The sequence below is a fragment of the Colletotrichum costaricense genome, assembly GCF_030867565.1.
Source record: "Colletotrichum costaricense strain IMI 309622 chromosome Unknown Scaffold_5.1, whole genome shotgun sequence".
Classification (NCBI taxonomy): Eukaryota; Fungi; Ascomycota; class Sordariomycetes; order Glomerellales; family Glomerellaceae; genus Colletotrichum; species Colletotrichum costaricense.
Window position 1 is genome coordinate 2,842,516 of NW_026848234.1, and position 26,898 is coordinate 2,869,413.

At 51.0% G+C, this 26,898-nt stretch overlaps 6 protein-coding genes across 6 annotated transcripts; 2 read left to right on the top strand and 4 right to left on the bottom strand.

Annotated features, from left to right (window-relative positions):
• Positions 1–410: 410 nt before the first annotated feature.
• Positions 411–7,518, top strand: CCOS01_06098 (beta-ketoacyl synthase domain-containing protein; the record flags this gene model as incomplete). Its single annotated transcript, XM_060454270.1, has 5 exons — positions 411–1,113; positions 1,169–1,379; positions 1,450–1,655; positions 1,711–6,626; positions 6,679–7,518. The coding sequence occupies 5 exons, from the start codon at positions 411–413 to the stop codon at positions 7,516–7,518; spliced, it is 6,876 nt and encodes a 2,291-aa protein (XP_060316042.1).
• A 991-nt stretch (positions 7,519–8,509) lies between these two features.
• CCOS01_06099 (uncharacterized protein) lies at positions 8,510–11,802 on the bottom strand (the record flags this gene model as incomplete). The annotated part of the gene is made up of 2 exons (XM_060454271.1): positions 8,510–10,478; positions 10,529–11,802. The coding sequence occupies 2 exons, from the start codon at positions 11,800–11,802 to the stop codon at positions 8,510–8,512; spliced, it is 3,243 nt and encodes a 1,080-aa protein (XP_060316043.1).
• Positions 11,803–13,676: 1,874 nt separating this feature from the next.
• Positions 13,677–14,620, top strand: CCOS01_06100 (uncharacterized protein; the record flags this gene model as incomplete). The annotated part of the gene is made up of 3 exons (XM_060454272.1): positions 13,677–13,682; positions 13,776–14,471; positions 14,576–14,620. The coding sequence occupies 3 exons, from the start codon at positions 13,677–13,679 to the stop codon at positions 14,618–14,620; spliced, it is 747 nt and encodes a 248-aa protein (XP_060316044.1).
• Positions 14,621–15,338: 718 nt separating this feature from the next.
• Positions 15,339–16,573, bottom strand: CCOS01_06101 (uncharacterized protein; the record flags this gene model as incomplete). The annotated part of the gene is made up of 2 exons (XM_060454273.1): positions 15,339–15,739; positions 15,796–16,573. The coding sequence occupies 2 exons, from the start codon at positions 16,571–16,573 to the stop codon at positions 15,339–15,341; spliced, it is 1,179 nt and encodes a 392-aa protein (XP_060316045.1).
• Positions 16,574–19,519: 2,946 nt separating this feature from the next.
• Positions 19,520–21,010, bottom strand: CCOS01_06102 (uncharacterized protein; the record flags this gene model as incomplete). The annotated part of the gene is made up of 1 exon (XM_060454274.1): positions 19,520–21,010. One exon carries the CDS (start codon positions 21,008–21,010, stop codon positions 19,520–19,522), a length of 1,491 nt encoding a protein of 496 aa, XP_060316046.1.
• A 3,524-nt stretch (positions 21,011–24,534) lies between these two features.
• Positions 24,535–25,507, bottom strand: CCOS01_06103 (uncharacterized protein; the record flags this gene model as incomplete). Its single annotated transcript, XM_060454275.1, has 3 exons — positions 24,535–24,703; positions 24,808–24,911; positions 24,974–25,507. The coding sequence occupies 3 exons, from the start codon at positions 25,505–25,507 to the stop codon at positions 24,535–24,537; spliced, it is 807 nt and encodes a 268-aa protein (XP_060316047.1).
• Positions 25,508–26,898: the final 1,391 nt, after the last annotated feature.

Genomic DNA, 26,898 nt, shown 5'->3' on the forward strand with positions numbered 1-26,898 from the left:
AACCAGTGCCTTCCATGTCAACTCACTCGCGACGGAGCGAGCACCATCAAGTGTGATATTTCCCCATGGCCGTTGATCAGCTAAAAACCCTACGAAGAATCCCAATCAGGACCAGGAAAGAAGTTTCGTCACACTCACTCATCTCAACGAGGCTTGGTACGTACTCCCATATCAATCCGGCCTGCCCTCTTCCAAGCCCCAAGTTTTCTATCTAGAGCATACGCAGTCCGCCTTTCGTTTCTTCCTCCTCCTCATCCGCATTCTTCCCTTCTTCTTTTGATCATTGTAAGGAACGCCTAGAGCGCCGGAACCTTCGCTGTCACTTTCTTCGTTGCTTTCGACGAATGCTTGCCGGATAGATTCGACACATACAAGCGGCTTCCGCCAATCCCCCTCTTCCACCCTTCATCATGGCGCCCGGCGTGCTGTCCTACTCCTCATCGGGGACATCGCCATCGGCAAGTCCTGTCATGATGACCCCGATCGATCACTCCGATACCACATCCGATGGCTTCACTAGCCTGTCCGTGGGGCCCCTAGACGGTGTCGGCCTCAACATCCACGGACAATCAACAAATGGTCACTCCAATGGCCACTCCAACGGCAGTGCCAGTGCTCATGCGACGAGCCAGGGCTACACCAACCCCGTCGGCGGCAGCGACGCCGGCCTGAAGCAGATGCCCATCGCCATCGTCGGTATGGCCTGCCGTATGCCCGGCAGCGTCTCCAGCCCCGCCGAGTTCTGGGAGCTGTGCTCCCGCGCCAGAACCGGCTTTACTCCCGTGCCCAAGGAGCGCTTCAACCACGAGGCATTTTACCACCCGAACCCGGGCAAGACTGGAGCTTACCACGCAGAGGGTGGTAACTTCTTGGACGTCGACCTGGCGTCGTTCGATGCTCCTTTCTTCGGTTTGACGGAGAAGGAGGCTATCTCCATGGACCCCCAGCAGCGTCTTCTGCTCGAGTGCACATTCGAGGCCCTCGAGAACGCTGGTATCCCCAAGCACACGATTGTTGGAAAAGACGTCGGTGTCTTTGTCGGCGGCAGCTTCGCCGAGTACGAGAGTCACTTGTTCAGGGACAGTGACACGATCCCCATGCATCAAGCCACAGGTATGAGGGTAACCCCTGTACCCCAGACGTTTAATTGCGCTAATATACGGTTTAGGATGTGCCCATGCGATGCAGTCTAACAGACTCTCACATTTCTTCGATCTCAGGGGACCGAGTTTCACAGCAGACACAGCTTGCTCAGCAAGTTTGGTCGCCCTCCACTTGGCGTGCCAGAGTTTGCGTGCTGGCGAGTCAACCTCAGCGATTGTTGGTGGTTGTCATCTGAACATGCTGCCCGAGTTTTGGATTTCCTTCTCGTCTTGCAGGTAGGCATGCGCTGCACGCTTGAATGCTTTTCGTCACACTGTCTCTCCGTTACTGACACAATGACTGCAGATTGCTCGCGGACTCTGGCCGATCTATTGCCTTTGACCAGCGCGGTACCGGTTTCGGCCGTGGCGAAGGTTGTGGCATGATTATCCTTAAGCCCCTCGACCAGGCCATCAGAGACAACGACTCAATTCGTGCGGTCATCAGAGGCACTGGCATCAACCAGGATGGCAAAACGCCTGGTATTACTATGCCTAGTGGCGCAGCACAGGGTATGCAACATTGCATCCAGTTTTTCATGAAACCATTTACTAACAATCTTCACAGAGAAGCTCATGAGGCAGATCTACAGAAACGCAGGTCTTGACCCCAATGACTGCGGTTATGTTGAGGCCCACGGCACTGGTACCAAGGTCGGTGACCCGATTGAGGCCACCGCGATCCACAATGTCATTGGTCAGAACAGATCAACGAAGGATCCCTTGTTCATCGGCTCAGTCAAGTCGAACATTGGTCACTTGGAAGCGGCGTCTGGTATCGCTGGTGTCATCAAGGCAACCATGATGCTGGAGAGAGGCTTCCTCCTTCCCAACCACGACTTCAAGAAGCCCAACGAGAAGATTCCGTGGAAGGAGTGGAACATGAAGGTTCCTGCCACTCAAAGGCCCTTCCCCAAGAACAAGAAGTACATCAGTGTCAACAACTTCGGTTTCGGTGGCACCAACGCACACGTTGTTCTTGAGAAGGCACCTCACACCGGCGCCCCCAAGAAGGACAACAAGAACCTTCCTCCTCCCGATAACAAGAAGGCAAAGAGCACAAAGAAGATCTACGTCTTGTCTGCCAACGACAAGAACTCTGTCGGTGCAGTCATGAAGAACCTCGTTGTCTACCTCGAGCAGAGACCAGAGATTTTCCAGAACGATCTCATGGACAACATCGCATACACGCTTGGTTCGCGTCGCTCAATGCTCCCATGGAGGGTTGCTATCCCCGCCACTGACTCTTTCGAGCTTATCGAGACCCTCAACAGCGGCAAGGTCATTCCTGGTAAGGAGACTGAGCCCTTGAGAATTGGTTTCGTCTTCACTGGTCAAGGTGCTCAGTGGTGGGGCATGGGCCGCGAATTATACGGCCAGTACCCCATTTACACTGCCGCCATTGACAGAGCTGATGAGTGTCTGAGGAAGTTGGGTGCTGAGTGGTCCCTCGTCGAGGAGCTCAGCAAAGACCAAGAATCTTCCAAGGTTTCCGAGGCTCACATTTCTCAGCCGGCTTGCAGTGCTGTTCAGCTTGCATTGACTGACCTTCTCCGCACCTGGGGCATTCGCCCCGCGGCTGTTGCTGGTCACTCCTCTGGTGAAATTGGCGCCGCGTACGCTGCCGGTATCATTGGCTTCGAGGCCGCCATGGCCATTGCCTACCACAGAGGCCGTCTCATCCCCATCCTGAAGCAGAGAAACCCTGATCTTCAGGGCTCCATGATGGCCGTTGGCGGAACCAAGGAGGAAGTCCAGCCCATGATCGACGCTCTCAAGCAACAACAGGTCAGAATTGCCTGTTACAACAGTCCCTCCAGTTTGACCATTTCCGGTGACTCCGCAGCTCTCGGCGAGCTCGAGAAGAACCTTGAGGACAAGCAGATGTTCAACAGACGCCTGCAGGTCGAGACTGCTTACCACTCGCATCACATGAACCTTGTTGCCAAGGAATACCGCGAGTCCATCTCTGAGCTTCCCCATCCTCAGACTACCGATGTCCGCTTCCACTCTTCCCTCTACGGACACCAGATCGACGGCTTCGAGTGCCAGGCTCACTACTGGGTCAACAACCTTACCTGCCCTGTGCGCTTCTCTGAGGCTCTTGAGACCATGCTGGAGCCCGTCGGCGATCACAAGACTGGTGTTAACATGATCATCGAATTGGGTCCTCACTCTGCTCTCCAGGGACCCATTAAGCAGATCCTGAAGCACGTCGGAGAGGCTGCCATGAAGGTGCCTTATGCCTCTCCCCTTGTCCGTAAGAAGGATGCCGTTGAGTCTGCGATGGACTTGGCCTGCAACCTGATCACCAAGGGTGCCATTCTCAACATGGACAACGTTAACTTCCCCAACCTGAAGAAGAAGCCGTCACTGTTGACTGATCTTCCCCGCTATGCCTGGAACTACCAGAACAAGTACTGGCAAGAGTCTCGCATGACTCAGATGCACAAGTATCGCAAGTCGCCCAGAAATGACTTGATCGGTCTCGAGGCCATCTACTCCAGCGATCTCGAGCCGACATGGAGAAACATTGTCCACTTAGATGACCTTCCATGGCTTCGCCACCACGCGATCCAGTCGGTGACAATCTTCCCCATCTCTGCCTTCATCGGCATGGCTTTGGAGGCTTCCGCTCAGTGGGCTCAGCGCAAGGAGATTTCATTCGAGAAGTACGAGCTGAGAGACGTCTCCGTCGTCAAGCCATTAGCTCTGCAGGATGCTGATGTTGAGATGACTATCAACCTGCGCCCCCACCAGGAGACCAATCTGACTGCATCCGAGACTTGGAAGGAGTTCCGCATTTGCTCTTGGTCTCACGGCAGTGGCTGGACAGAGCACTGTGTTGGTCTCATCGCTCTCCATGGCACTGAGACTAATGAGGTCGATGGCAAGGAGCAAAAGCTCGCTGCTCTTCGCGGGGCTGAGGCTACCATGAAGGCCAGTGAGGGCCCTGAGGCTGTTGCCGTTGCGGAGAACGACATGTACGAGCGCCTGACTGAGCTTGGTGTCGGCTACGGACCTTCCTTCCAGTGCATCAAGGACTGCAAGGCGTCGAACAAGTACTCCACTGGTACCATTTCATCCTTCGATGTTGCGGCCGAGATGCCCAACCACTACCAGACCAGCTCTGTCCTCCACCCTACCTTCTTGGAGTCTGTCATTGAGATGTACTGGCCCATCCTTGGCGCCGGCCGCACTGACATCAACACGGTCTACCTCCCCTCTTCCATCGGTCGCATGTCCATCTCTCGCGACATCACCGCCCTTACTAAGGAGGTTGGCAGCACCCTCAAGGCATACTGCAAGGCTGATTTCCCCGCCGAGGCCCGCTCTACCAAGGTCTCTGTCTTCGCCACCTCAGAAGCCAACGACTTGGTCATTGAGATTGATGAACTCACCGTTTCTCCCATTATTGACGGAGAGACTGAGCTGGCTAGCAACCCTGCTCGCGAGCTTTGCTACAAGCTTGAGTGGGAGGAGATTGGAACTCTGAAGTCGCTGTCTGGCAAGTCCAAGACCAAGATTAACGGTGCCTCCGGTGTCAAGGTTGATGCTCCTTTGCCCGATGTTGACGTCGCCATCATTCACGGCGACTCCAACTCTCAGCAGATGTTGGCCAATGGTCTCGCGATTGCTCTGGCCAGTGCAACCTCCAGACTGCCTGAGATGGGTACCATGCACGAAGTCAATACTGAGGGCAAGCTTACCGTCGTCCTCACTGAGATTGAGCAACCTTTCCTTGCCAACCCTACCAAGGAGCAGTTTGCCGAAGTTCGTGGCATGCTTGCCGGTGTCCAGGGCTGTTTGTGGGTTGTCCGTGGTGCATACGACAAGGCTACCTCGCCTGAGTCCAACATGATCATCGGTCTTAGCAGAACCGTTCGCTCTGAGACTGTCCTGCCCTTCGCCACCCTTGACCTGGACGACAATAACCAGCTCGACGAGGACGATTCCGCTGCAGTCATCTTTGAGATCTTCAAGCTCGCTTTCGGTGCTAGTGCCTCGTCCACCAGCGAGCTTGAGTTCATGGAGCGATCCGGCAAGCTCTCCACTCCCCGCATTGTTCACGATGAGGACATGAACGAGTTCGTCCACCGCGAGACCAACCCTAGCGTTGTTGAGATGCAGCCTTTCGGCAAGGACAAACGATGCCTCAAGATGGAGTTCTCCACTCCCGGTGCCATTGAGACGGTGCACTTCGTTGACGATATTGCTGCCACGCAGCCTCTTGGAGAGAACGAGATTGAGTTCGATGTTAAGGCCGTCGGCATGAACCTTCGCGATGTCATGATCGCCAAGGGCCAGATCCCTGAGGCTGACAAGCACGCTCTTGGTGTCGAGGCTTCCGGTATCGTCACCAGAGTCGGCTCTGCTGTCAGGGCCCACAAGGCCGGCGACCGCATTGCCGCCCTCACCATCAGCCACGGTGCCTATGCTACCCGCACTCGCACCACCGCTGCTAATGTCATGGCCATGCCATCCAACATGTCCTTCGAGGATGCCTCAACTCTTCCCTTGGCTTACTGCACTGCCTATTACAGCTTGGTCGAGCAAGCCCGCCTCCGTGAGGGCCAGCGCATCCTGGTTCACTCTGCCGGTGGTGGTATTGGCCAGGCTTCAGTCTGCCTCGCAAAGATGATCGGTGCTGAGATTTTCGTCACTGTCAGCACCGCCGCCAAGAAGAAGCTTCTCATGCAGCACTACAATGTTCCTGAGGACCACATCTTCTACAGCCGCAACACCACCTGGAGAGCCGCCGTTAGACGCGCGACCAACGATGAGGGTGTTGACGTTGTTCTCAACACCCTTCCCGGCGCCGATGCCCTGAGAGAGAGCTGGGCTTGCCTCAGCCGCTTCGGTTGCCTCGTTGATGTTCGCAGAAAGGATGGCTCTCGCGCCACCCGCCTCGACATGGGCCAGTCTGACAGCAACGCCTCCTTCCTCAGTGTCGACATCTTCGGCCTTGCCGCCGAGAGGCCCAAGATTATGGAGAGACTCGTCGCTGATGTCTCCAAGCTTCTTGCCGACGACCAGCTCCGACCCATCGACCCTGCCACCGTCTTCCCCGTGTCCTGCATGGAGACAGCCTTCAAGACGCTGCAAACCACCCAAGGCCCGGGCAAGTTGGTTGTTGTTCCTCATGCTGAGGATGTCGTCATGGCTACTCCTTCCAAGGCTGCCAAGGCCCTTCTGAAGCATGATGCTACCTACCTCCTCATCGGTGGTACTGGTGGTCTCGGCCGTAGTATGTCCAGGTGGATGGTCGCCCACGGCGCCAGGAACCTTGTTCTCCTGTCCCGCAGTGGTTCTGCCACTGGCAAGGTTAAGGAGCTCATCGACGAGGCTGCTAACGATGGTGCTCACATCACCGTTCGCCCTTGCAATGTCGCCGACAAGTCTAGCGTTGAGCAGTTGTTCAACACTGGCCTCAAGGGTCTTCCTCCCGTCCGTGGTGTCATCCACGGTGCTATGGTCCTTCGTGTATGTTACCCATCTTATTCACCTCACCTTCTTTGTACTAACATTAGTCTAGGATGTTCTGTTCGAGCAAATGACCTACAACGACTACACCTCGGTCACCGAGTCCAAGGTCCAGGGTGCATGGAACTTCCACAATGCCCTCCAGGAGCGCCAGACTGAGCTTGACTTCTTCATTGCCATCTCTTCCGCTGCCGGAGCCGTCGGTAACCGTGGTCAAGCCGCTTATGCCGCCGCCAACTGCTTCCTCAACGCCTTCGTCCAGCACCGTCTTGCCCTTGGTCTGCCCGCTACCTCTCTCGACTTGACCGCTGTCTCTGATGCCGGTTACCTGGCCGATGGTAGTGCCGAGCGTGCTGCTGAGGTCGCCAAGAACTTGGGATCCGACAGCATTTGCGAGGCCGAGGTGCTTGCCCTCATCGGCGCATCCATTTCGAACAAGACTTCCGTCTGCAACCACCACGTCATCACTGGTATGCGTATCACGCCCAGCATCCAGCCCTTCTGGACTCCCGATGCCAAGTTCAAGGCTCTCCGCCTGGCCGCCGAGGAGCTTGCCGCTGCCGAGGCCGGTGCCAACGGTGCCGTCTCACTCAACGCCGCCCTCAAGGCGTCGCGCAGCGAGACAGAGGCCATGGAGGTTGTCTGCCGCGGTTTGGTCGAGAAGATTGCTGCCGTCCTGATGATGGAGATTGAAGACCTCGACGTCACCCGCAGCTTGTCGCATTACCCGCTTGACTCGCTTGTCGCCATCGAGATCCGTAACTTTATCACTCGCGAGTTCGAGGCCAACATGCAGGTCCTCGAGTTGCTGAGCAGTGGTAGCATCCAGACTCTCACCAAGGCTGTGTGCAAGAAGAGCAAGCTTTGCGTCGGATTCGACTGGAGTAACTAGAGACTGAGCAACAACATTTGGAGAGATACAAGAGAGACGGGAGAAAGAGTTATGGGCATCATCATACTACGAAGACATGAAGACGAGTGAGTGGTGTTTTATTAGATTGTTAGTGTTTTTCGGAGATATCGTCAAAGATATAATGGGGCGCTTTTATGAGGATATGGATTGTGCTTGTATGAGTCAAGGGCATGGGATAAGACTTGATGGAAGGATTTACACAGGAACATGGTGGTCACACGGGACACAAGGGCGATCAGAACCACAATTCTGCAATCTCCTTACTATTACTAGTTGTTATGAGTGAGTTGTAACAAGTTTTATCTGTACTTCGTGTAGGAACGCTATGGGAACTGGCAGGGACAACACCGGGAGAAACAATTCAGCGAAACCTGGAGAGAAAGGTCTTGGAGGGATTACAGCTGAGGCTGAGAGGAGGAGATACAGTGGAGATTGGAAATCATTGGGTCAGGCATTGTGGAGTTTTGATGTCATCTACATTTATAACTTTCCTTAGCTACCTTAGTATCTAGTGTTGAATCATTGTTATCGTTTTTCCTTAGAAATCACTGACCCTATCCCTCCCCTTCGCTCGGCTAGTAGTTTGCCAACAAGTTGTGTTCCTCCCGGATAGTGGGAAAAGAAGGGACGGGTAATGAGCCACTACTTACTGGGGTACGACTAAGGTACTGTACTGAGGCAGCGTATAGACCCTGTAGTAAGGTGGTCTCTGGAGGGAATCAGCTAACCTTCAACTTGGCTGTGCTGTCTGGCTATATTGACTCACGGCTAACGGCCAGGTTTTACCATAGCCTCTATTAATTGACTAGCCAGTCGAGTTCAGGGACTTGGATCATCTCCTTTTGGCCTCAAACCCCCAACTTCCTTACCAGCACAATCCTTCTTTGCGCAGCATAAGTACGTGCCGCCTTCATCAAGTATGAAGCATTCACAACGACAACTCAGCTACCTGTTCTTCTGAAGCTTGAGCTCAGTCGTTGCTCTTCACTCTCAATCTTTCCAGCCCATCACAAATTTCCACGAGAGCGGACTTCATTGCAAGCCCTTCATTGTCTAGTTCGTTAGCGAAAGCATCCATCGGAGTGCGGCCGGCAATGTCCTTGAAATTCGACGGTCCATCAATTCTACCGGTCTTTACGAGGTATTCTGCCAGTTCCACATGGCCGTGGAAAAGAGCCTTCCACAACAATGTTCGCCCTCGATTGTCGCGCACACTTGGATCAGCCCCTCCAAGTTCGATCAGCAGTTCAGTCGTGTCCATCAACGCTGCATGTGTTTCCGCAGTCCGAAACTGCGGACCTTCCCAGAGGCTGTAGGAAGGCCACATTCCAAGCAAGATCGATTGGTGAAGGACGTCCAATGTGTTTACGTCGACTCTTTTGGTTTCAAGAAAGTAGCGAACGGCCTCTTTGTTGGAAGCCATGGCTGCATAAAATAGTGGTGTCCGGCCGTCTCTGTCTCGGGAATCTGCATCGACCTTTCCTGTTCGAAGAAGACATCTGACTATTTCCAAATCGCCCTTTCCGGCTGCGTATGATAACGGACTTCTGCCAGCATCATCTCTCGAGTCGGCTTCCACTTTGCCTGTCTCGAGAAGACGACCAAGTATACTCAAGTCGCCGTTCCTGGCCGCATGTGATAGCGGGGTTCGGCCTTCGTTGTCCTTCGAGTCTGCCTCCACTTCGTCTCTTTCGAGAAGATTCTTGACAGTAGAGTCTCGCCCCAAGCCTACAGCCAACAACAAAGGCGTTTTCCCGCCCGGGCCTCTTTGGTTGTATGCAACTCCATCAACGTCGAGTAAGAGGCTTATGATATCCTGGTGATTCTTGGCGATTGCATAAAGCAATGGAGTGGATCCATACGTGTCTGGCTCGTTGATGTCGGATTGACCTAACTGACAACTGACAAGATAATGGACTGTGTCGTAGTGTCCCATCTCGACAGCAACGGATAAAAGTGTTTGCCCATGAGTGTACTTGGGAGCCTTTGCGCCATGAGATTCCACAAGATCTCTTGTCAGATCTACAAAGTTCCTTGATACTGCCACAAAAAGAGGGGTCTCGCCCTCAGGGTTTTGTGCGTTGATCTCGAGCTTCCTCGAGTGGCAAGTGAGGTTTGATGGTCCCTGTAGAGAATTTGGTTGTTTCAAGCGATTTCCATTCGAGACAAGATTGAAGACCTCCCTAAGTCCGAAGTGAGCAGCAATGTGTAAGCCAGACGTTTCAATAATTGGACACGGCAAGACATTATCAAGCAAACGACTGCCTTCATAAATATGCCGGGTCCTTGGGCCAAAGAGCGCCTGCGCTGAAGCGCCCAGTCTTTCCCGGTCCTCCAGGAAACACATGACCTCTTCCTGGACGTGGTGTGATTCCCGAACGTGGTATCCCCAATTCGCCGAAGCGTAGTCGTAAAGCGGATGATCCTGAATGCGATCTCTTAGTTCATTCTGGTATCTGCACTGACCCGCATCGAAAACATCGAAGCTGAGATATGATACACAAGCAGCTGCTACCAGAGCTTCTGCTCCAGGAAGTCGCTCTGTTTTGTTCCGCTGGAAGTACTCCTGGGTAGTGTAATGCACAAGCCGCACTACACGACTATATTCGTCGATTGTGAGCAACCCAGCGCAGGCCGAGATGACATCTTCGATTTCAGGCCGGTTCTCCGCGTCGAGCTCGGTCATACCTTGCTCCACTGCAAGAGCTTCTTGTAACTCAACGATCTGAAGCGGCCTTTTCGAGCAAACAATCCATGATAATGCATCCTTGGCAAGTTCTGATTGGTCTTCTAGTTGACCTTCAATTCTTTCGAAGGCTTCATCGTAAGCGGTATCATAAGAGCTAGAGCCAGTGGCGAGTGTTTCCAAAGCGGCTTTGACAGCTTTTGGTGATCTTTTGCCAGTCAATGACTGAAGATGTAGCTTTGCAAGAAGAAACCTTTTCCACGTCAGTTGACTTAGGTTAATTTGTGCTGAGTTTTAACTTACATGCCGTCCACACTCGTCACAATCTTCGATCTGATCTGCGTTTGAAGATCTGTGTTCCTCTTCACAAAAGTGGGTAACTGTTCCATATTTCCGTTCAAGTAATCAGCTACATCTCCATCCGAAGCTCTAATTTCGAGCCTTTGGTCGTCTCGAAATCGCTGAGTGATACTTGGAATGAACCTGGAAGTGGCATAAAGACTCATATTCGAGAGTTTTTGTATTCCCGAGATTGTCTCTAGGAGGCCCTCGGGGGCTTGGTGCTCATCAAGTGCATCAATGAGGATGAACGTTTTGGAGAATAGTGATGCTACTGTTTGTATCAAATTGACTAACTCCATCTTTGACGGTCGTGTGTTGGTTCTTGTTTGGATTTTGTAAAGATGCTGTACTTCACCCGGCATGGTTGGAAGAGCATGACATAACTGTTTGAGCAGACTGGCTAAAATGTCTCGGATAGTCTGTTCGTGTTGCCGTCGAAAATTGCAGAAGACATACGCCACTCCAATTGTTGGATCAGTGGAAAACCGCTTGTGCAAGTACTCAACAACGACCGACGCAATGATCGTTTTGCCAGCGCCTGGCAAGCCGGGGCAAAACAGAGTGCTGTTCTCAGTTTGGATCCACGTCTGGAATTCGGGGCAGTCAAGGAGCCACTGTCCGGTGCCAGCATATCTTATTTCAATGTTGTCGCTTTGTTGTGCTGCGAAATCCATTGGCGTCAGCCAATCTAGAATCATGGCTTTGTTTTCGTCTTGGAGCTGCTGCCGCATCTCATTCCTTGCGTCTTTGACTTGCGCCAAAGTTGTTGCTGTCAACGTAGCGTTATCAATAGCTGTCATGCTATTGAGTAACCGACATCTTCGTTGAAGGTCGTCAACAGCGGCGTGGGTTCGTTCGCTCCTGAAAGCCCCCTTCAGTCTATCCCAGCCAAGACGGTGCCCTTCGCTCTGCTTCTGCAGCTTAGTAAAGAGATCTTCGAGCTCAATCCGGCAAACAGAGATGAGTCCCGGGGTGCTGGGATCAGAGGATGAGTTTCCGTCCGCAAGGTACGAAAGTACTGTAGACTGCCGCCCTTCGAAAGCGTCTTTGAACTCCTGATTCAAGATGATGTTGGTGTGGGTCTCAGAAAGGACTGTTTTCAGCGTCTCCAGCTCTCCCAAAAAGCTTCGTACATCGCTCGGCGCTTCTTTCCAATCAATTCCTAGCTTAACCCCCGCTTTGATGATTTGACCTGCAACGCCGATGACTCCAATGATCCCGAATGGATCTGCCATTGCGAGCCGCTGATGCAAATCCAGAGAGCACTCAAAGATGTGGGAGTGACAGAAATGAGGGGAGTGGGGTGCAAGAAGAACGTGAGAATGTGGGAGTTCCTGCTAACCCCCTGATTGCTATGCTCGAATATCACCCTTGACTTCTTTAAACCTCCTATTGGCCAGAAAAGAATTGCCGACCAAAAGTCTGCCTCGAGAAATGCCCAGTCGTGTTGTTTAAGCGTTCCTTTCGCGCCTACCTAGAAATGAAAGCGATTGGCTCATATTTTCTCGTACAACTGCTGCTAGAACGGCATGCTGACATGCAGGGAGCAGCATCCCGACGAAGAGGCTCATTGATTGGTTCAATTATTTTCGATTCCCACCAACCGAGTGCCTTTCACTCTAGTACCACTGAGACCCGTGGGGCCAGACCTCTAGATGCGAAGCATACATGCATGTACTCATGAATCGAGAATCAGCGACAGCACGGTCGTCATTTCATCCCAATATTCATGTTCAAAAATCAGGCAACAGGATTGTTCTGCCTTCATTTGAGGATTCGTCTTGTTCCGAGAATTCTCATGGCAAAGTTGATCAATTGAAGAGGTTTCGTTGAGAATTGAGGCAGAAGCTTTTTCACCCACCATATACTGTACGTCGTATCAGTAATTTCAGCTCAAAAAATTCATTTCTGAGATTCCTGAGTGCAATAGGCATGTTCAAATCCTGCCATGCCGGTTGTAAGAAGAGCTCTTCAAGGAAAGACAAGTGCCCCTGGGCCCCTGGGCCTATGCCTCGGCCCTCGCGTCTTTCCTGATCTAATCGCGATACTCATGTCAGAAAAGAACCATTGTTTTCTGCCGTTCGAATGTTATCGCTGCCGGAATGCATCGAGTCAAGTGAACTCATACGTGCTTGAAGTCGAGTTTTGTGTAAGGAACAAGAGTGGAATTGCCGATCTAACTCAGAAAGGGAGAAGGCCATTGCTCACCCCTTATTGGACGTCAAAAATGAGATGTGGGAGTGGACTCAAACCGTGGCCATCGTGTTTTTTTCAATCCAGCAGGCTAAAGAGTCCTTACAGCTCATGTTATCTGCAATTGTTTGATATCGATAACATCCAACAATGCTCCAGCGAGATCCTAGTCGACGGATGCGGACCGCTGGGGTGTGGGGCGTGGCAAAGGTCTTTGCCGGCGTACTGTACATAGAACGTAGAGAGTACGGAGTACGGTGTAATAACGCTTGCCCTACTACAGTTCCTTGCTGTCTAAGTATGTACTGTTCCGTGCGAGTTCTAGTAACGAATCAAATCTGGAAATCAGCCTTGGGAGTCTATGATGATGAGTAGTCCGAAGTAGGTGCGAATACACGTATTCTGCGGGTGGGTCATACACTAAAGATAGCCGACTATTGGCCCGGCGGCTCCCGAATACACGTATCGCAGAGCTTTTTAGGGGCGAAACTAAGCATAAAGTCGGACAGACTAATGATATGGTCCACGGATCACCCATGAAACCCGGCGCAGCTCGAAAAACAAATCGCGGCTGAGGTCCACGTACGTCAAGCATCATGGCTTAGAGAAGCTGAGCGAGTATGCCTAGCTAGTCGTGTGGACTCTTTAAAGTTTGTTCGCCGGCAAAGTGATCAGTCGAGTGGAAAACCCTCAACGGTCGCCTTCATGTCTCTTTATTGCTGACAACCGAATTGATCTGGCACGCTGCGACTTTCGAAGCATTCGGGGGTCTACGGATTCTCAGGGATGTGCATCAAACTTAGACGGTATTCGAGCCGACAAGAGTACATCAGTTTAGCCATCGACCGGGCCAACCATGTACAGACGTTCCCATAGGAAGTCCCGGAAGGGGTGTGCCGAGTGCAAACGACGCCACATGAAGGTAAGCTGGACGTATCGGTTTCCACGTATTTGTTACGCGTAACCCGCCGACGGGCGTCGTAAGGCTGAAGACATCGACTAATCGGATGAGCAGTGCGATGAGACTCGACCAAGATGCGTCAACTGTACGATGGTGGACCGCACATGTGTATTCCCATACGCTGCAGATCCAGGGTCTGTAGCAAGTTCTACACGCGGTGATGAATCCATGCAGGACTCCGTGCTGTCAGATGCCGGGACCTCGAAGCCGGATTCGCCGTACGGATCTCCGACCGGGAGGAGCCCCGCTATCATCCCGACTCCGGACTTGGCCCATCTGATCGTGTATACCGGCGACATGGGCCAGCCCGCTCCCAGTCTATCGGACAATATGATCAACATGGCGCACATGAGATTCCTGGTGCACTTTTCTCTAGCACTCGCCGTGCCCGAACTCGACCCGAGTCTTACCGAACGAAATACCCAACTCATCCTCAAGACAGGGTCCGATGCCCCGTACCTCATGCACGAGATCCTTGCCCTGTCAGCTCGGCATATGTCGATCCTTGAGCCAGAAAACGCAATGGAATTCCTACACGACGCAGTTCAGCTACAAACAAGAGCGATTTCATTATTCAACGCTCAAAAGGCGCGGATAGACGAGCCCAGCTGCGTCCCCTTGGTCCTGTTCTCCGCCATCCTTGGCCGTCATCTGTGCATCGACGCACTTGCATTCCGCAGCACCAGTCTGGATCCGTTCATTGACTGCTACGTGAACTTTGCCAGGATCCGAAGAGGCGTCAGGGTAATTGTGAGTCGCGCCTGGGCATTGTTGAAGACATCGGAGCTTGTCCCTTTGATGTCGTGGGGCTTGGGCCTGAGTCGGCTGAAAGGTGTCGGTCCTGATTGTGATAGCATCCTGGACTTGATATCTACATCACCAAACATTTCGCCCGCTGAGAAGGAGATTTATATGTCGGCTATCGACCTAATACAGGTCGCACTAGATGATCTAGACACCAGGGTATTCATGGGTCGGAAGTACCTGATTCAGATGGTATTTTCCTGGTCACTGATGGTATCAGAGGAATATACCAGGAAGCTTGCCGAAAGAAAGCCTGAAGCGATAGCTATTCTCGCTTATTACGCTTCTATTCTGCATCTGGCACGGGACCTTTGGCAGATTGGCGATTCAGGGGCATATCTGTTGGAAGTAATCTGCCAACATCTAGGAGATGAGTGGGCCGAGTGGTTGGCCTTACCCCGGCAGATTGTTTTCACAGAAACTTCCTACATTCCATCACATTCTCTGCTCCCATCATTATAAAGAAATTGTTACCATAACATTTGGAATTGGCCTAGATAAATGTGATGGTTGATGTAGAAAGATAGGATATGTTGTGCACAATCCAAAGGTGAGAAGTCATGATGGAATTACACTGCAAGACACATGTCATGGCAAGGTTCGACCTCGTTCTCAGATGGTTGGAAAGCAAAAAACCAGATTTTTATTTTCTAGAACCAAAGCAACGCTAAAGACATGTCGATATGAATGCGCTAATATGCTCGCTCGCTCGCTCGCTCGTGTATCGTTACTAGTACTGTTGACAAGTAGTGTATAAATAATTTACAAGAATATTACACGCCAGCCCGCTGACAATAATATAGTTTTCGATGCTTAGACCTTGGCGTAGGCCTTGATAGTGGGCTCACGCCTGACTTTGTTGGGGTAGGCTAGCACGTTCGCCCCGGCGTCGACCAAGACAGCTTCGGTTGCCTGGATCTCGAGGGCGTCAAGCTTGCCGGCAGCAGGATCGGCGCAGATTTTCTTGTCGATGCGGTCGAGCTTGCCAGGACCCTCATTGGTGAGAGCATCTCTCAGTAGGGCGAATGCAAGTGAGTTGTAGAGCATGCCTTCGTGGGTGACTTCGCCACCAGCAGGTGTAGCGGGGCAGGCTTTCTGAACCTCAATGTTGCTGACTTCGACACCATTGCCGTCTTTGAGAATGGCCGAGGCGATGGGACCTGATTGCGGTTGAACAACTTCGTCCGTTGCGCTGAACAGGGAAGTGGTAGGAACTAAGAGGAACTTGTTAGAGATCTAGACCAGATGATTCGCGAAGATGTGAGCTTACCATAGGCACTGTCACCCCCGTTTGCACGAAGGGTCTGGACGAACTTGGAATCATACATCTGTTGGTAGACGCTGGGAGTACAGCCAATGATAGCGGCAGGAGTCTTGCAAGCTGCGAATGCCTCCTTGGTTCCGTGGAAGTCAGGGCTCATTGATACCAGGTCGGTCACCGAGTCTCTGGTGCTGGGCCAGTACTTCAGCGCCCATTGTACGTTGAGATTTCCTTGACTCCAAGCGACGACAGCTGGCTTCTTGCCAGTCATGTCCTGTACGTAATTGATAGCGTATGCAACATACTCCGAATTCTCCTGCGCATCGTCCAGCGAGGCATCGGGGATGTTGACCCAGAGGGGGTCGGCAAAGTCAGACTTGGCCAGCAGAGGGCCAAGGTTCGCGCGATATGTCGTACCAGCCATCGCAGCGGTGCCTGGGACTAGAATGACGGGCTGCTTGTTCGATGATGCTGAGAATGTCTTCGGGATGTAGATGCTGGCTTTCAAATCTCTCTCAGACCTAGAGTAGGGCGCGTCCTTCTCCGACCTCTTGGGGTAAATTTTGATCTTCGGGTCGGGGTTGTCGTTTTTGATAGAGTTCATGTCTTCGCCGAGGAATGGATTCAATGCTTGGCGGTCAGGCTCCAATGGTCGCGACTCAATCGCAACAGGTGAAGAGTTGATGTTGGCATCGCGGACGTCGATGCTTGGGTCATTCACAGGTCTGGCGAGAATTTGGGTCAATCCCAAGATGAGAGCAAGTGCGGCGGCTGAGGTAGTCTTCATGGTTGCTGTAAGTGTTGTTAGAGCGTTGTGGGTCTGATGTTTTGGAAAAAGTTTGGGCATAGAGCAGGCGGGCTCGAAGGTATATATCTCTTTTTTGATGTGGTATCTTAGTATGTTCGTAGTCGTGAAAAACGGACTATGGATGACCCCGGTAATCCTAACAATGTCGACCAAGCTTATGTCTCGATCGCTGCTCACAGAACTCAGTTGTTTTGATAACGTTGTTGATGAATTGGAGGCTTCAAAACTAGCCTTGCCCGAGTGGTTCCGGACCGGCGGGATGCTGACGTCGTTCGCTATGATGACATGCCGACATGCCTGGACCGGCTGAACGTCTGAAGATGCCGAGGGGTCCTGTTTGGGCACTATACCCGTATCATTCATCAAGGGCTCGATTACTTACTCAAAGTTCTCCAATCGGGTTGCAAGACACCTACTTTGTGCCATCATAAGGGTCCATCAGCTATGAGGGGGGTGACGGAGAGAATTGCCTTCAGATGATGGCCGTTTGACTGACGAAACTCTGTTTCTCGTCTATTTTCTTAGTTCGTCTCCGTGACATCATGTCTAGCTGCTAGTAGACGCAGTTTCTCGGTATTTTGTCCAAAATAGGCGGTGATGGGTGGTGGCCTGTACACCGATCATCTGAACATTCAACATGAGTCTCATTATTCGCCCACCGGAACGCAGGAATTTCTTGAAAAGCCGGTAGATCGACCGATTAAACTTTTCCTCTTGTAAGCCTCGGACAATGTGTTCCTCCTGATTACTTCGGACATATACATTTAGAGATGCAGCATGACTTGACTTTCAAGACGAGAACTATTGATCCACCCGCGGACACAAGAAATCTCCGTCGCAAGAAGGAAGTTATTAGAGGTTTAGGAGACATTGAACATCTTCAACAATCTTGCGGGCGGTGGTTCTATTGCCTTTCTTTTCTTCTTGGCAGAGCTTTCCAAGGCTCGTCTCAAAAATTCCTTATCAACAGGGGTTTCTCAACGGATGGAAGAAGTCTTTGGCTTTGTGAATAAAAGAGCGATCTAATCACCCCGCATGTTTCGTGAGCCATGTAGTATGACGAAGACCGTTAATAGCTTGGCTCATTACCCTTGCCGAGGGCTCCGCATAGGTTCCAGAAGTGTCGAAAATGCTACTGTATTTCGTCTGATGTACGTTACTGTGGGAAATGCCTCGGTTCCCTACTTCGACGAATAGGGCATAGGCACACGCGAAGGCCTATACGCGCGCAATGCTGTCAGCCGGATGTCCGAAACTTTCATGCGATGGCACGGTTGGTTTCCGACTACCGTTATCGTGTTCGTAGCGAGAGGGTTGGATTATGTGACAGGCAAACTACTGTGGTAGTAGTCTTACTCTGGTCGGTGTCTTCCCTGCTATGCTTTCCAGATGGCACCTACCCTCCAATCATCATCTCCTTGACTCGAATGTGTTTGGAAAGCGATCAACGAAGTCCCACCGGTTCGTGAAAACCGGCGAAACATCCTTCATCTACCGTAAGAAGCAATAAAGACTGACGTTTGAATACGTTCCAAATTGGAGTCTGGCCAGACATGAGGCTAGGAGTTTGTGATCTTGGGGAGTTCAAGTTGAGACGAATCGACCTCACCTCAATGGGGGGTTGTCGCGGAACAAGTTACTATGCCACGCGTCATTTACTAGCAAGTTTCAACTTCATGGCTGTGGGAACTTGTAAATACAATGAAAGAATAATGTGTCAGATGGCTTGCAATGAAACTGTCGCCACAATTTGCCACGAATTGCATGTTGTTCCTGTGGAACAGTCAATTTTCCAATACTAGAGAACTCCTTGGAACAAGCATCTGCCAAATACTGCGGCGTTACATGAGGACTCTGTAGGGTATACTGAGGTAATTGCATTTTGCAATCAAGCTCTCGCTGAAGGACCTCCAGGAACGGATAGGAATGAAAGTATTCAATGACCCGGGCAACGATGACCGCATAGTCATGTCAAGAGACGTGGCTAGAAAACATTGTACCCGCAGTTCGTCTCTCGCATGGTATCCCAATAGTATACACGAGTTTAATGAAATCATCACTGATACCTTCTGTAAAACGAAGACTGGAAGGTAGCCAGAACTTACTATCGAGAATTGCGATAGCTTTGTTGAGATGTGCTCAAGATCAACGCGCACTACTTTACCGCCCTGTTAGGCAACAGCATTCATGTTCTACACGCGCACTTCTTAAAGTCTGGATTCTGTGTCTTTTGAAGCTTGAAGCCGAAAATGAAGGCAAGCTTGCTTCGGGACTAACATCACCGGCGAACGTATCAAACAATGGGTACTTGTAGACAGATGGCCAGACGATGAAAGGGGCCAATAGTTAAATGCAAGAAAACTTGAACTACATCGCGTGGTTCCTTCAACCCAGTGCCATGATGTCCATCCCTGCTTCTGTGACGTTGATAGTGACGTGCACTGACAGATCTCTAGATTGAGACGCAATTCGTTGTCGCAAATCGGTCCACATAGAACTAACTCAGCAAACAAGAAATGATGGGGAGTTTCAGATTCTTGAAGACTAGAGAAGGGAGCCTGACACTTCATCATGCTCAAAATCAAGCTGTATCAAAGGTTGTGCTTAATGAAGGGCCTCAAGGCTAAGGTAGTCCCTTGTTGGAAGGAGAAATCAGATTGGAGAAAATCATTGCGAAGTGAGTACCTATACTGGTTAGAAAGGATATCCGAGAAGCATCTTAATGCGCTACAGCCCGACTGGAGCTTAGAAGTAGAGGATTCAAGGTGGGGAACATATATTCTACACTATGTAATGGTCTACTATTCTGATCTTCTAAATAATACATACGATAACGGACAAGAGGAAACAAAGTTCAAGGAGTACCTTATGATGCAACTTGTCAACCCATCGTAGGCTATGACGAAGCAGACACAAAGCCGCAAACTAAATGAAGCCAAACTCCTTGTCCAGCTCTTGTGCCAATGCGATGGAGCCATTTAAAATCCACTCTGCGTCCTTACTCAGGGGTTTGACGTTGTGCCCAACCATGCAGCTCATCTGGGTTCGGTCCCCACCCTTCTCCCACGTTCCGTCGACCAGGGTATGAGTCGGAAGCCCGAATTCTTTTGGGTCAACCTTTTTGTTCTTCAAAAGCCCTCCATTGTACCAAATGAGATCGTCTCGCAAATCAACGTGTCCAATCACGAAGCTGCAGATTCTCTCGATTGAGTCGTTGACCTTGTCCTTGAACCAACCAACCATGGAGCCATAGTGCTTCTCGAAGGCATATGTTGCCCCGCTGAGCTCGAGTCCAAACCACCAAGTCTCCTTGTCGCCGTACGTAATTTTGTAGCTGACTTCTTCGCGCACATCGTATGTGTTCTGCCAAGCTACGTGGAGCAGACCCATCAGCACATCCAGACGCGACTTATCAATAACGACTACACCCGAATCGCCCTCTTCGGCGTAGTCCTCGGTCCAGACAAGTGACTTATTTAGCGTGGCGCTAGGTTCGTGAATCTGCGACTTCCACCACTCGTGACGGTCGGCGAATGAGTGCTGCCAAAGTAGTCGATCGTGGAAAAGAAGTGCCCCTGTCTGCTCATATGACGGGTCTAAGAAAAGCGTCTCCGGGACCTGGACGAAGACCGAATCCGCATCTGAGAGAATGACCTCTTCAAACGGCGCATACAGAGCCGCAAAGGCTTTGATTGCCCATCCTCCCTTGACGAGCTGCAGAGTCGTATCGTCGACGACGCTTAGAACGTCCAGGAATTCGATCCCCTTGAAGCGGGACTGCAACTTCTCGCGGTCTGCTGATGGCAAGTCCTCGTCTCCGGCATATACAATCTGGATTGTCATGTTGCTGTACAAGACGTTCTGGAGTGAGCCGATGAGGTGAGTGGCATATCGCATGGTTCCCTTGCCTGTTGGTATGATGAATCCGCGTGTTCCGGGGACGATGGACGAACGCAAATCCGAAAATGGTGTCTTGCTGTCTGGGCGCTTTGGTGAGCGTTGAATAAAAGGGAACAACGATGCGATTGCGCCTTCCACTTTCTCTAGAGTAGGCTTGATGTTTTCCGACTTGGGTGCGTTATCGAGAAATTTGACCCATTCTCGGGCTTTCTTGGCCCGCTGACCCAATTCGTAGAATTTCGACTTGTAAGGAGGTTGGATGGGATCGCCGATTAAGTTTTCGGCTTCATCACTGACCAAAGCAGCCTCTTTCTGCCATGCCGTCGGGCCATCTTGCTTCGGTTTGTCGGAACGTTGTGGTGGATGTGACTGCGTTTGCACCGGTGGGGGCTTGGCGGGGGACGTCGGATGATAAGAAGGAGTAAGAACATAAGAGGAGTATAAGAACAAGAACAACAGGCAAGCGAAGAAGATAGCTGTGGTCATCCGCGAGGATGGCATGACTTTGACGACCATGCCGGCCAACTAGTCGCGAATTGCGACTGACATATGAAGGGAAACGATGTTCTGGGAGTAGGCTTGTCGCGTGAGAACGATGGAAGTAAGTTCACAAACCCAGGGGGAAGGGTGAGGTGCCCAAGCACATTGCTTACCTTTCAAAATTGCGCCAAAAATCCTGGCCCCACGGTTGGTTACGTATGCCAAACTAAAGTAGGTAAGTAGTAGTCGCGTGAGGGTCCTTCGTCAATGGGTAGGGGGCCACAAAAGAAAGTTTAGTTCAAGTGACCAACAGAGTGATGAAAGCTGAAAGTGCATTCCATCCCATGTCCAAGTTGCATCGGCGCTTGTCAGCAGCGGCTGTCTCATGGCCCTCACTTCGAATCTTGAAGAACTACAACTAGACAATCACGGTTTCTTCTTGGATTTAATCGCGGAGAAGCCATCTTTCAACTTTCCAACGAGTCTTCCTTGTTGGCCTCGGTCGACACGGCATGGGTGTCCACCACATGGATCTTTGTCACAAACCAAGGTAACCAACAAAGCATCCCAACGCCACAAACATGGTTGAAGCAAGAGAGCGGCACAGCTACACCCACATCTTTTCCCGAGCTACTTCGTTACTTCCCAATCAAGCTATGGGTGGAGACTGGAGAATCCTTTTTGACACCCAGCTAAGGATGCTTCGAAATCTGCCCAAGGAGCTAATAGCGACGAAACTCAAGTACGAATCCTATCAGCAGCCTAATACTGTTTTTCATACCTTATCAAGTGGCACTCTCTCTTCCTTTGGCTTACTCCTTTGTTTTGATTCCATTAAACCAACTACCCTGTTTGTTCGGTGCTACTTGTCCGTCCCAGAGTCTTCGTCTTTCACACGGCGATGTTGAGGCCCACGTGGTTGGTCTTCTTCTTTGTTTGCTCATGGGTTCTGTTCACTCCGCTTTCCGAGGCGGCCAACTGTTTCAGCTATAGGGGGAAGCTCTTTACCGGCCAGGTACAGTATCCAGGGGCCGATGACAGTGGCAGCTTGCTCTCTACAGCCCTTACCTCGAGAGCTCCAAGCGGCGCAACAGCGGCAACAACTGCATTGGGATCTAGCTCAAGAACGGCTTCTGAAAGCCCAGATACCACCAACACCGCAAGGTCGTGTTCTGGGGGAAATGCCAAGAACACGACTTGTAGGCACGGGCAGGACGCGAGTTTCCAGAATCCAAGTCTTGGTGGGCGCCTCGCAGCTCGCGTGATTGGGGGTGCGGCAGCAACCATGAGGCAGATGCGAAATGTCGCATCAGTCAGTTCTCATCTTTTTCGCTGATTTACGGTTAAAGCATTTGACAAAAGTGGCTCTCGGATGATTTTGGAGCAAGATTTACACGGAGTTTGGGGGCAGATCGTTGCTTGCAGGATCATGATAAGTTGGTCTAGGGCAGACTCAATAGTAAGAGGTGTGGATCTTGGCGCGGAAAATAGTGCGGCATTGATCAATCGTTTGTTCCCCGCCTTGGTAGATGTGCCTCGCGCCTTTTACTAGTGCATGTAGATATCCTCCGTTGTATTTGTTGTTGGTACTACCTTCAACCACCACCGCTGACCTTTCGGCTACCGGCAGTTGCCTCGACTGAGATTTCCAAAGCCTTTCGATTCAGTATCTCTCATTCCTTGGCATTGTCACTGGGCTGAGTGGCATGCAGGATCGAGCTCCCGGTCTTCCGTGCTGAGTAAGGACCACTCACAAATATCCAGGGTGCGCAGCATCCTTGCTGGTCCCGCTCTTTCCGCCCGCCCCTTCCTTCTGGCTTACAGCGCTGTAAGGTAGCCACAAGATGATGGCCTGTCGAGCTGCTGCGCATAAGAGAGTCGCTAGGCACTTAGATCCTGCAAATTCCCAGACTATTGAGGTGCAGGGGCAAATCGGCTCCGTAATGTGGTCTTATTATGGTCGCTGTGTTGATGAAATTCCTCGAAGTCAGATATGATGACAAGTTTGCTTCAACAATGATGGATGACGGAGAGAAGACTGTGATCATTTGCAGGGTACGGATCTTCCCAGTAGATTTGATGGGGGCGATTTACCTGGGTCGGAAGCGGATGGTGCACCAACGGACCTATGAGAGGCGGTGGCTGAACTAATCGCAATGCGCCCAGGCCCATGAATGATCCTGTATTGATGCAGGTACAGGGGGCATGGGGGTAAAACAGCCCAGGCGCTGCGGGCTCTGCTTTATTGCTCTCCGGCGAAAATCTTTACGTTGAAGTAATGTCTTCATTTTCCGAGACTTCGAGGTGCCTTATTCTTCTTTCGGTCACAAAGTAGGTACCGTTAGATTGCTGCTGCTGACGATGTCAGTTACTGGTGCTCTGGCTGAATCATCCATATATGTGGTTGAATTGTTGATAATTTTAACGCAAGCTAGATATAGGTAGACCTGCTGCATGGGGATACTTTACTCTTCTGCTGACCAAATCTTACATTGTGGTATCCAAACTCGGCGATTTAACAATGCGCTCTACCGTGGGTGACCGGTATCCAACTTGCCAAATCTGCAGTATTGCCCTTCTACTACTCAAAGAAGTTTGGACAAGAACATGAAAGTCGCTAGAATCTATCTTTTTTTGGCCAAATTTTTGCCACTTTGCGTCTGCGCGTGTCGAGGTCCGTCACATGGATGAAGTTAATTTATCATCACAACAGCGGCCAGCCTGTAAGGTTCCAGCGACCGGCACAACGACCCGCGCCGCGCCGTTCCCGATTAGTGCCCCACATTATCGGACGGTTGATGCTCGCCGGAGCAGAGGTGGGATGGTAATCGAACTCTTTGAAACTTCCAAGATTAAACCATATGCAGCGGAAATGACAGAGTGGATAGCTACAAAACTGGACTATAATTCGCTTTTGTAAGTGACATCTGCTCTCAAGAATCTGATTTTATTTCTCCGAAGGAGGGGGGAGGGGCGAAGCCTAAGGGTCGCGGACGACGACGCAGGGGCGAGTTTTGTGCGCTCGAAAGACGGTTGTGAGCGGTCCCGAGGGCTGAGCTTCATCGATCAAACTCTATTGTCGAGGTAATTCGTATCCCTGGTGTGAGATAATGACGCTTCAGAGAAGATAAATAGGCTGACAATCGTCATTGGTCGAGAATGAAAGAAGCACAAGACCAAGTGTATAGGTCATCTTGGGGCATCGCACTCAACAGACGACAGTCTATCCCTTCTCTACATGCAGTCCAAGTGGCATTTAGACTGTTTCAGGCCTTGGAGAATAAAGCCCAACGCTTCTGCTTGCTGCAAGTTTCTTCGGCAAAGTCCAATGTCTTGCAACTTCTTCAGACTGTGTCGTTCGTTTTTGCGAATATGCTGCGTAAATAGGCTTCTATTTCGAAGAGTAACATAAGTCCAAAGATACAGAATTCATAGTTACGGAAGTGAAAAAGAAACCCAATGGTTTCAAAATGCGCCCTATCAGGGACCTAAAGAATTATAGCTATTGGCACACTAGGCCGTGTGGTGACACATGAAATGAGGTTTAAAACAATCAGGCTCTAAAGGCGCGCTAGCTTAGCCGTCGCAGGGTCCTGAAGTAAGCGACGCAGAATTTTGCCAGATGCGGATTTGGGAATTGCCTCAGTAAAAACAATTCCACCAGTAAGCCTCTTGTGTGCCGAAAGTCGGCTCTCCATGAATTCAAGAATCGATTCGGCGGTGACGTTGCTGTCTTTGGGGACAACGTGAGCCTGTGGATGTTCTTGCCCCTCTCTGGTCGCGTGTTCGTGTAAGCCAAATGAAAGCGGCAAATAGGAAAGGCATGAGCGCACCTTGTAACGCGAATAACCGCGCAGTCCTTGACTCCTTCATGCTCAAGGAGATGCCCCTCAAGTTCGGCTGGGGCTACTTGAAAGCCTTTCACCTTGATGAGTTCCTGTACTCCGAATAACATGGTCAGCAAATGCTTGAGAGGCCTCAGAACAATGCGGCACAAACCTTTTTGCGGTCCACAATAGTCAAGAGTCCAGTCTCCTGAATGGACACGATATCTCCAGTTTTCAGCCAGCCATCTTTGGTCCATGCTTCTTCAGATGCGCTCGGGTTCTTGTAATAGCCCTTGAAGACATTTGGCCCCCGAATGAGCGCTTCTCCCTCTTCATTGCAGGCAACTTCGCGGCCATCGTCATCGACGATCTTCATCTGCATGTTGGGGAGAATATACCCAACGCCATTGTGCAATGGGTCGAACTCGTCAGGGGCAAACAAAGTGACTGCCATCGTGGCTTCGCTCATTCCCCATCCCTGTCGACTGCGAGCTTTGCCCCCGCTGAACACCTCTTCCAATCTTTTGGATAGCTCCGGTTGGAGGGGGGCTGCTCCACAAAACATGGACCTCACGCTGGACACGTCGTAACGGGGTAGGAGATTGCTTTTCAATAGCATCACAACTACCGGCGGGGCTAGGAGGAGATGTGTGACGCGGAACCGCTGAATTGTGCTCAGCAGAAGCTCAAGACTGAACTTACGCATTGTGACTGTAGTGCAAGATCTGCGTACATTGACCACGCAGTAAGTCATGAGTCCACCTAAGCTCGTGGTCAATGCTTCGTGCCGCAGTAGTGTGTGGTTGAGGTTCTGGACTGCAACTTACTGGCATGATAAAGAGGCAGGAATGCACAGTGAACATTGTGAGTTGAAGATCCTTGGTCCTTTGCTCTCAACTCGCTCACTCGGTCAAGGTGAAGTGTCTGTTCCGCATTGGCAACAAGATTGCGGTGGGTGATCATGCATGCCTTGGGTTTTCCCGTTGTCCCACTACTGAAGTTAAGAACTGCGACCCTTGCAAATTGATCAGCATTGCGTTCATGCTTTTGTTCCCTTGCAGCAGCTCACTTTTCTGCCAGAATTAGAGGATCACTGATTGCCTCCCAAGAGTATGGCTCAGCCAACAACTTTTGCATGGTACGCCAGCGATCATGCCTAGGCCGACCCTTGTTGTCAACGAGGACGACAGATTCTTTTGGTATACCGGCACTCCTTGCAGCTTGCAATGCGGTTGTGAGTCGGATGGCATCCGTGAAAATGCACTTAGCACCGGAAACAGTGAGTTGGTGGGTCAGTTCTAGTCCGGGTTACCCATGTGCTCCATGCTTCGTGCCGAGGTATCTCATTATGAATTCGTAACTCACCAGCCTCCGTGTACCCCGGATTGGCACCAGTGAAGATCCCACCTGCACAGATTGCCCCAAGGATTATAACTGGGTACCATGCCTGGAGTGATGAGACACAATATTAGGGGATAGCCGGATGTCATGGCCGTGGGACTACTCACAGAATTCTCAGTGTAAGCGAGAACAACATCGTCGTTTTGTATTCCCAATGTTTGTCGGAGGCCACCCGCTAGTTTCTTGACGCAAGTCTCAAATTCAGACTTACGGAGACTTTGAGCAGGTTTCTCGGCATCAACGAAAATGGGCAAATCCCCATTCGGGGGTGACGTTCCTGCAGTCTATTTTAGCAAACACAAAAAACAAAACACATGCCATGGCGACATGAACTGTACCGAACACGTATGATAGAACATCGACTTGAGGTATGTCTATCTTGTATTTAGAAGAGAAAATCATGATGGTATTGGTAATTTCAATGTGTGTTCACTTGCTGGATAGACCGAGATGAACCTAAAAGAAAGACGCACAACGCCAGCAGAGGTGGTGACTGGCAAACTACAACTCCAAGAGAACACGTAGTTGTGGGTTTGGTCTTTATATTGTAGTACCCAGTCGGGCCGAATAAGGAAGCTCAAACCTTTGATACTTACGAGCAGTCTGCAGCATTGCAGGAGGGGCACTTACACGGACGGGCTTCGGGTCTGAACTTCTGAAAGCTTAATTCACCCGAAATAATCAGCTTAGCCCCGA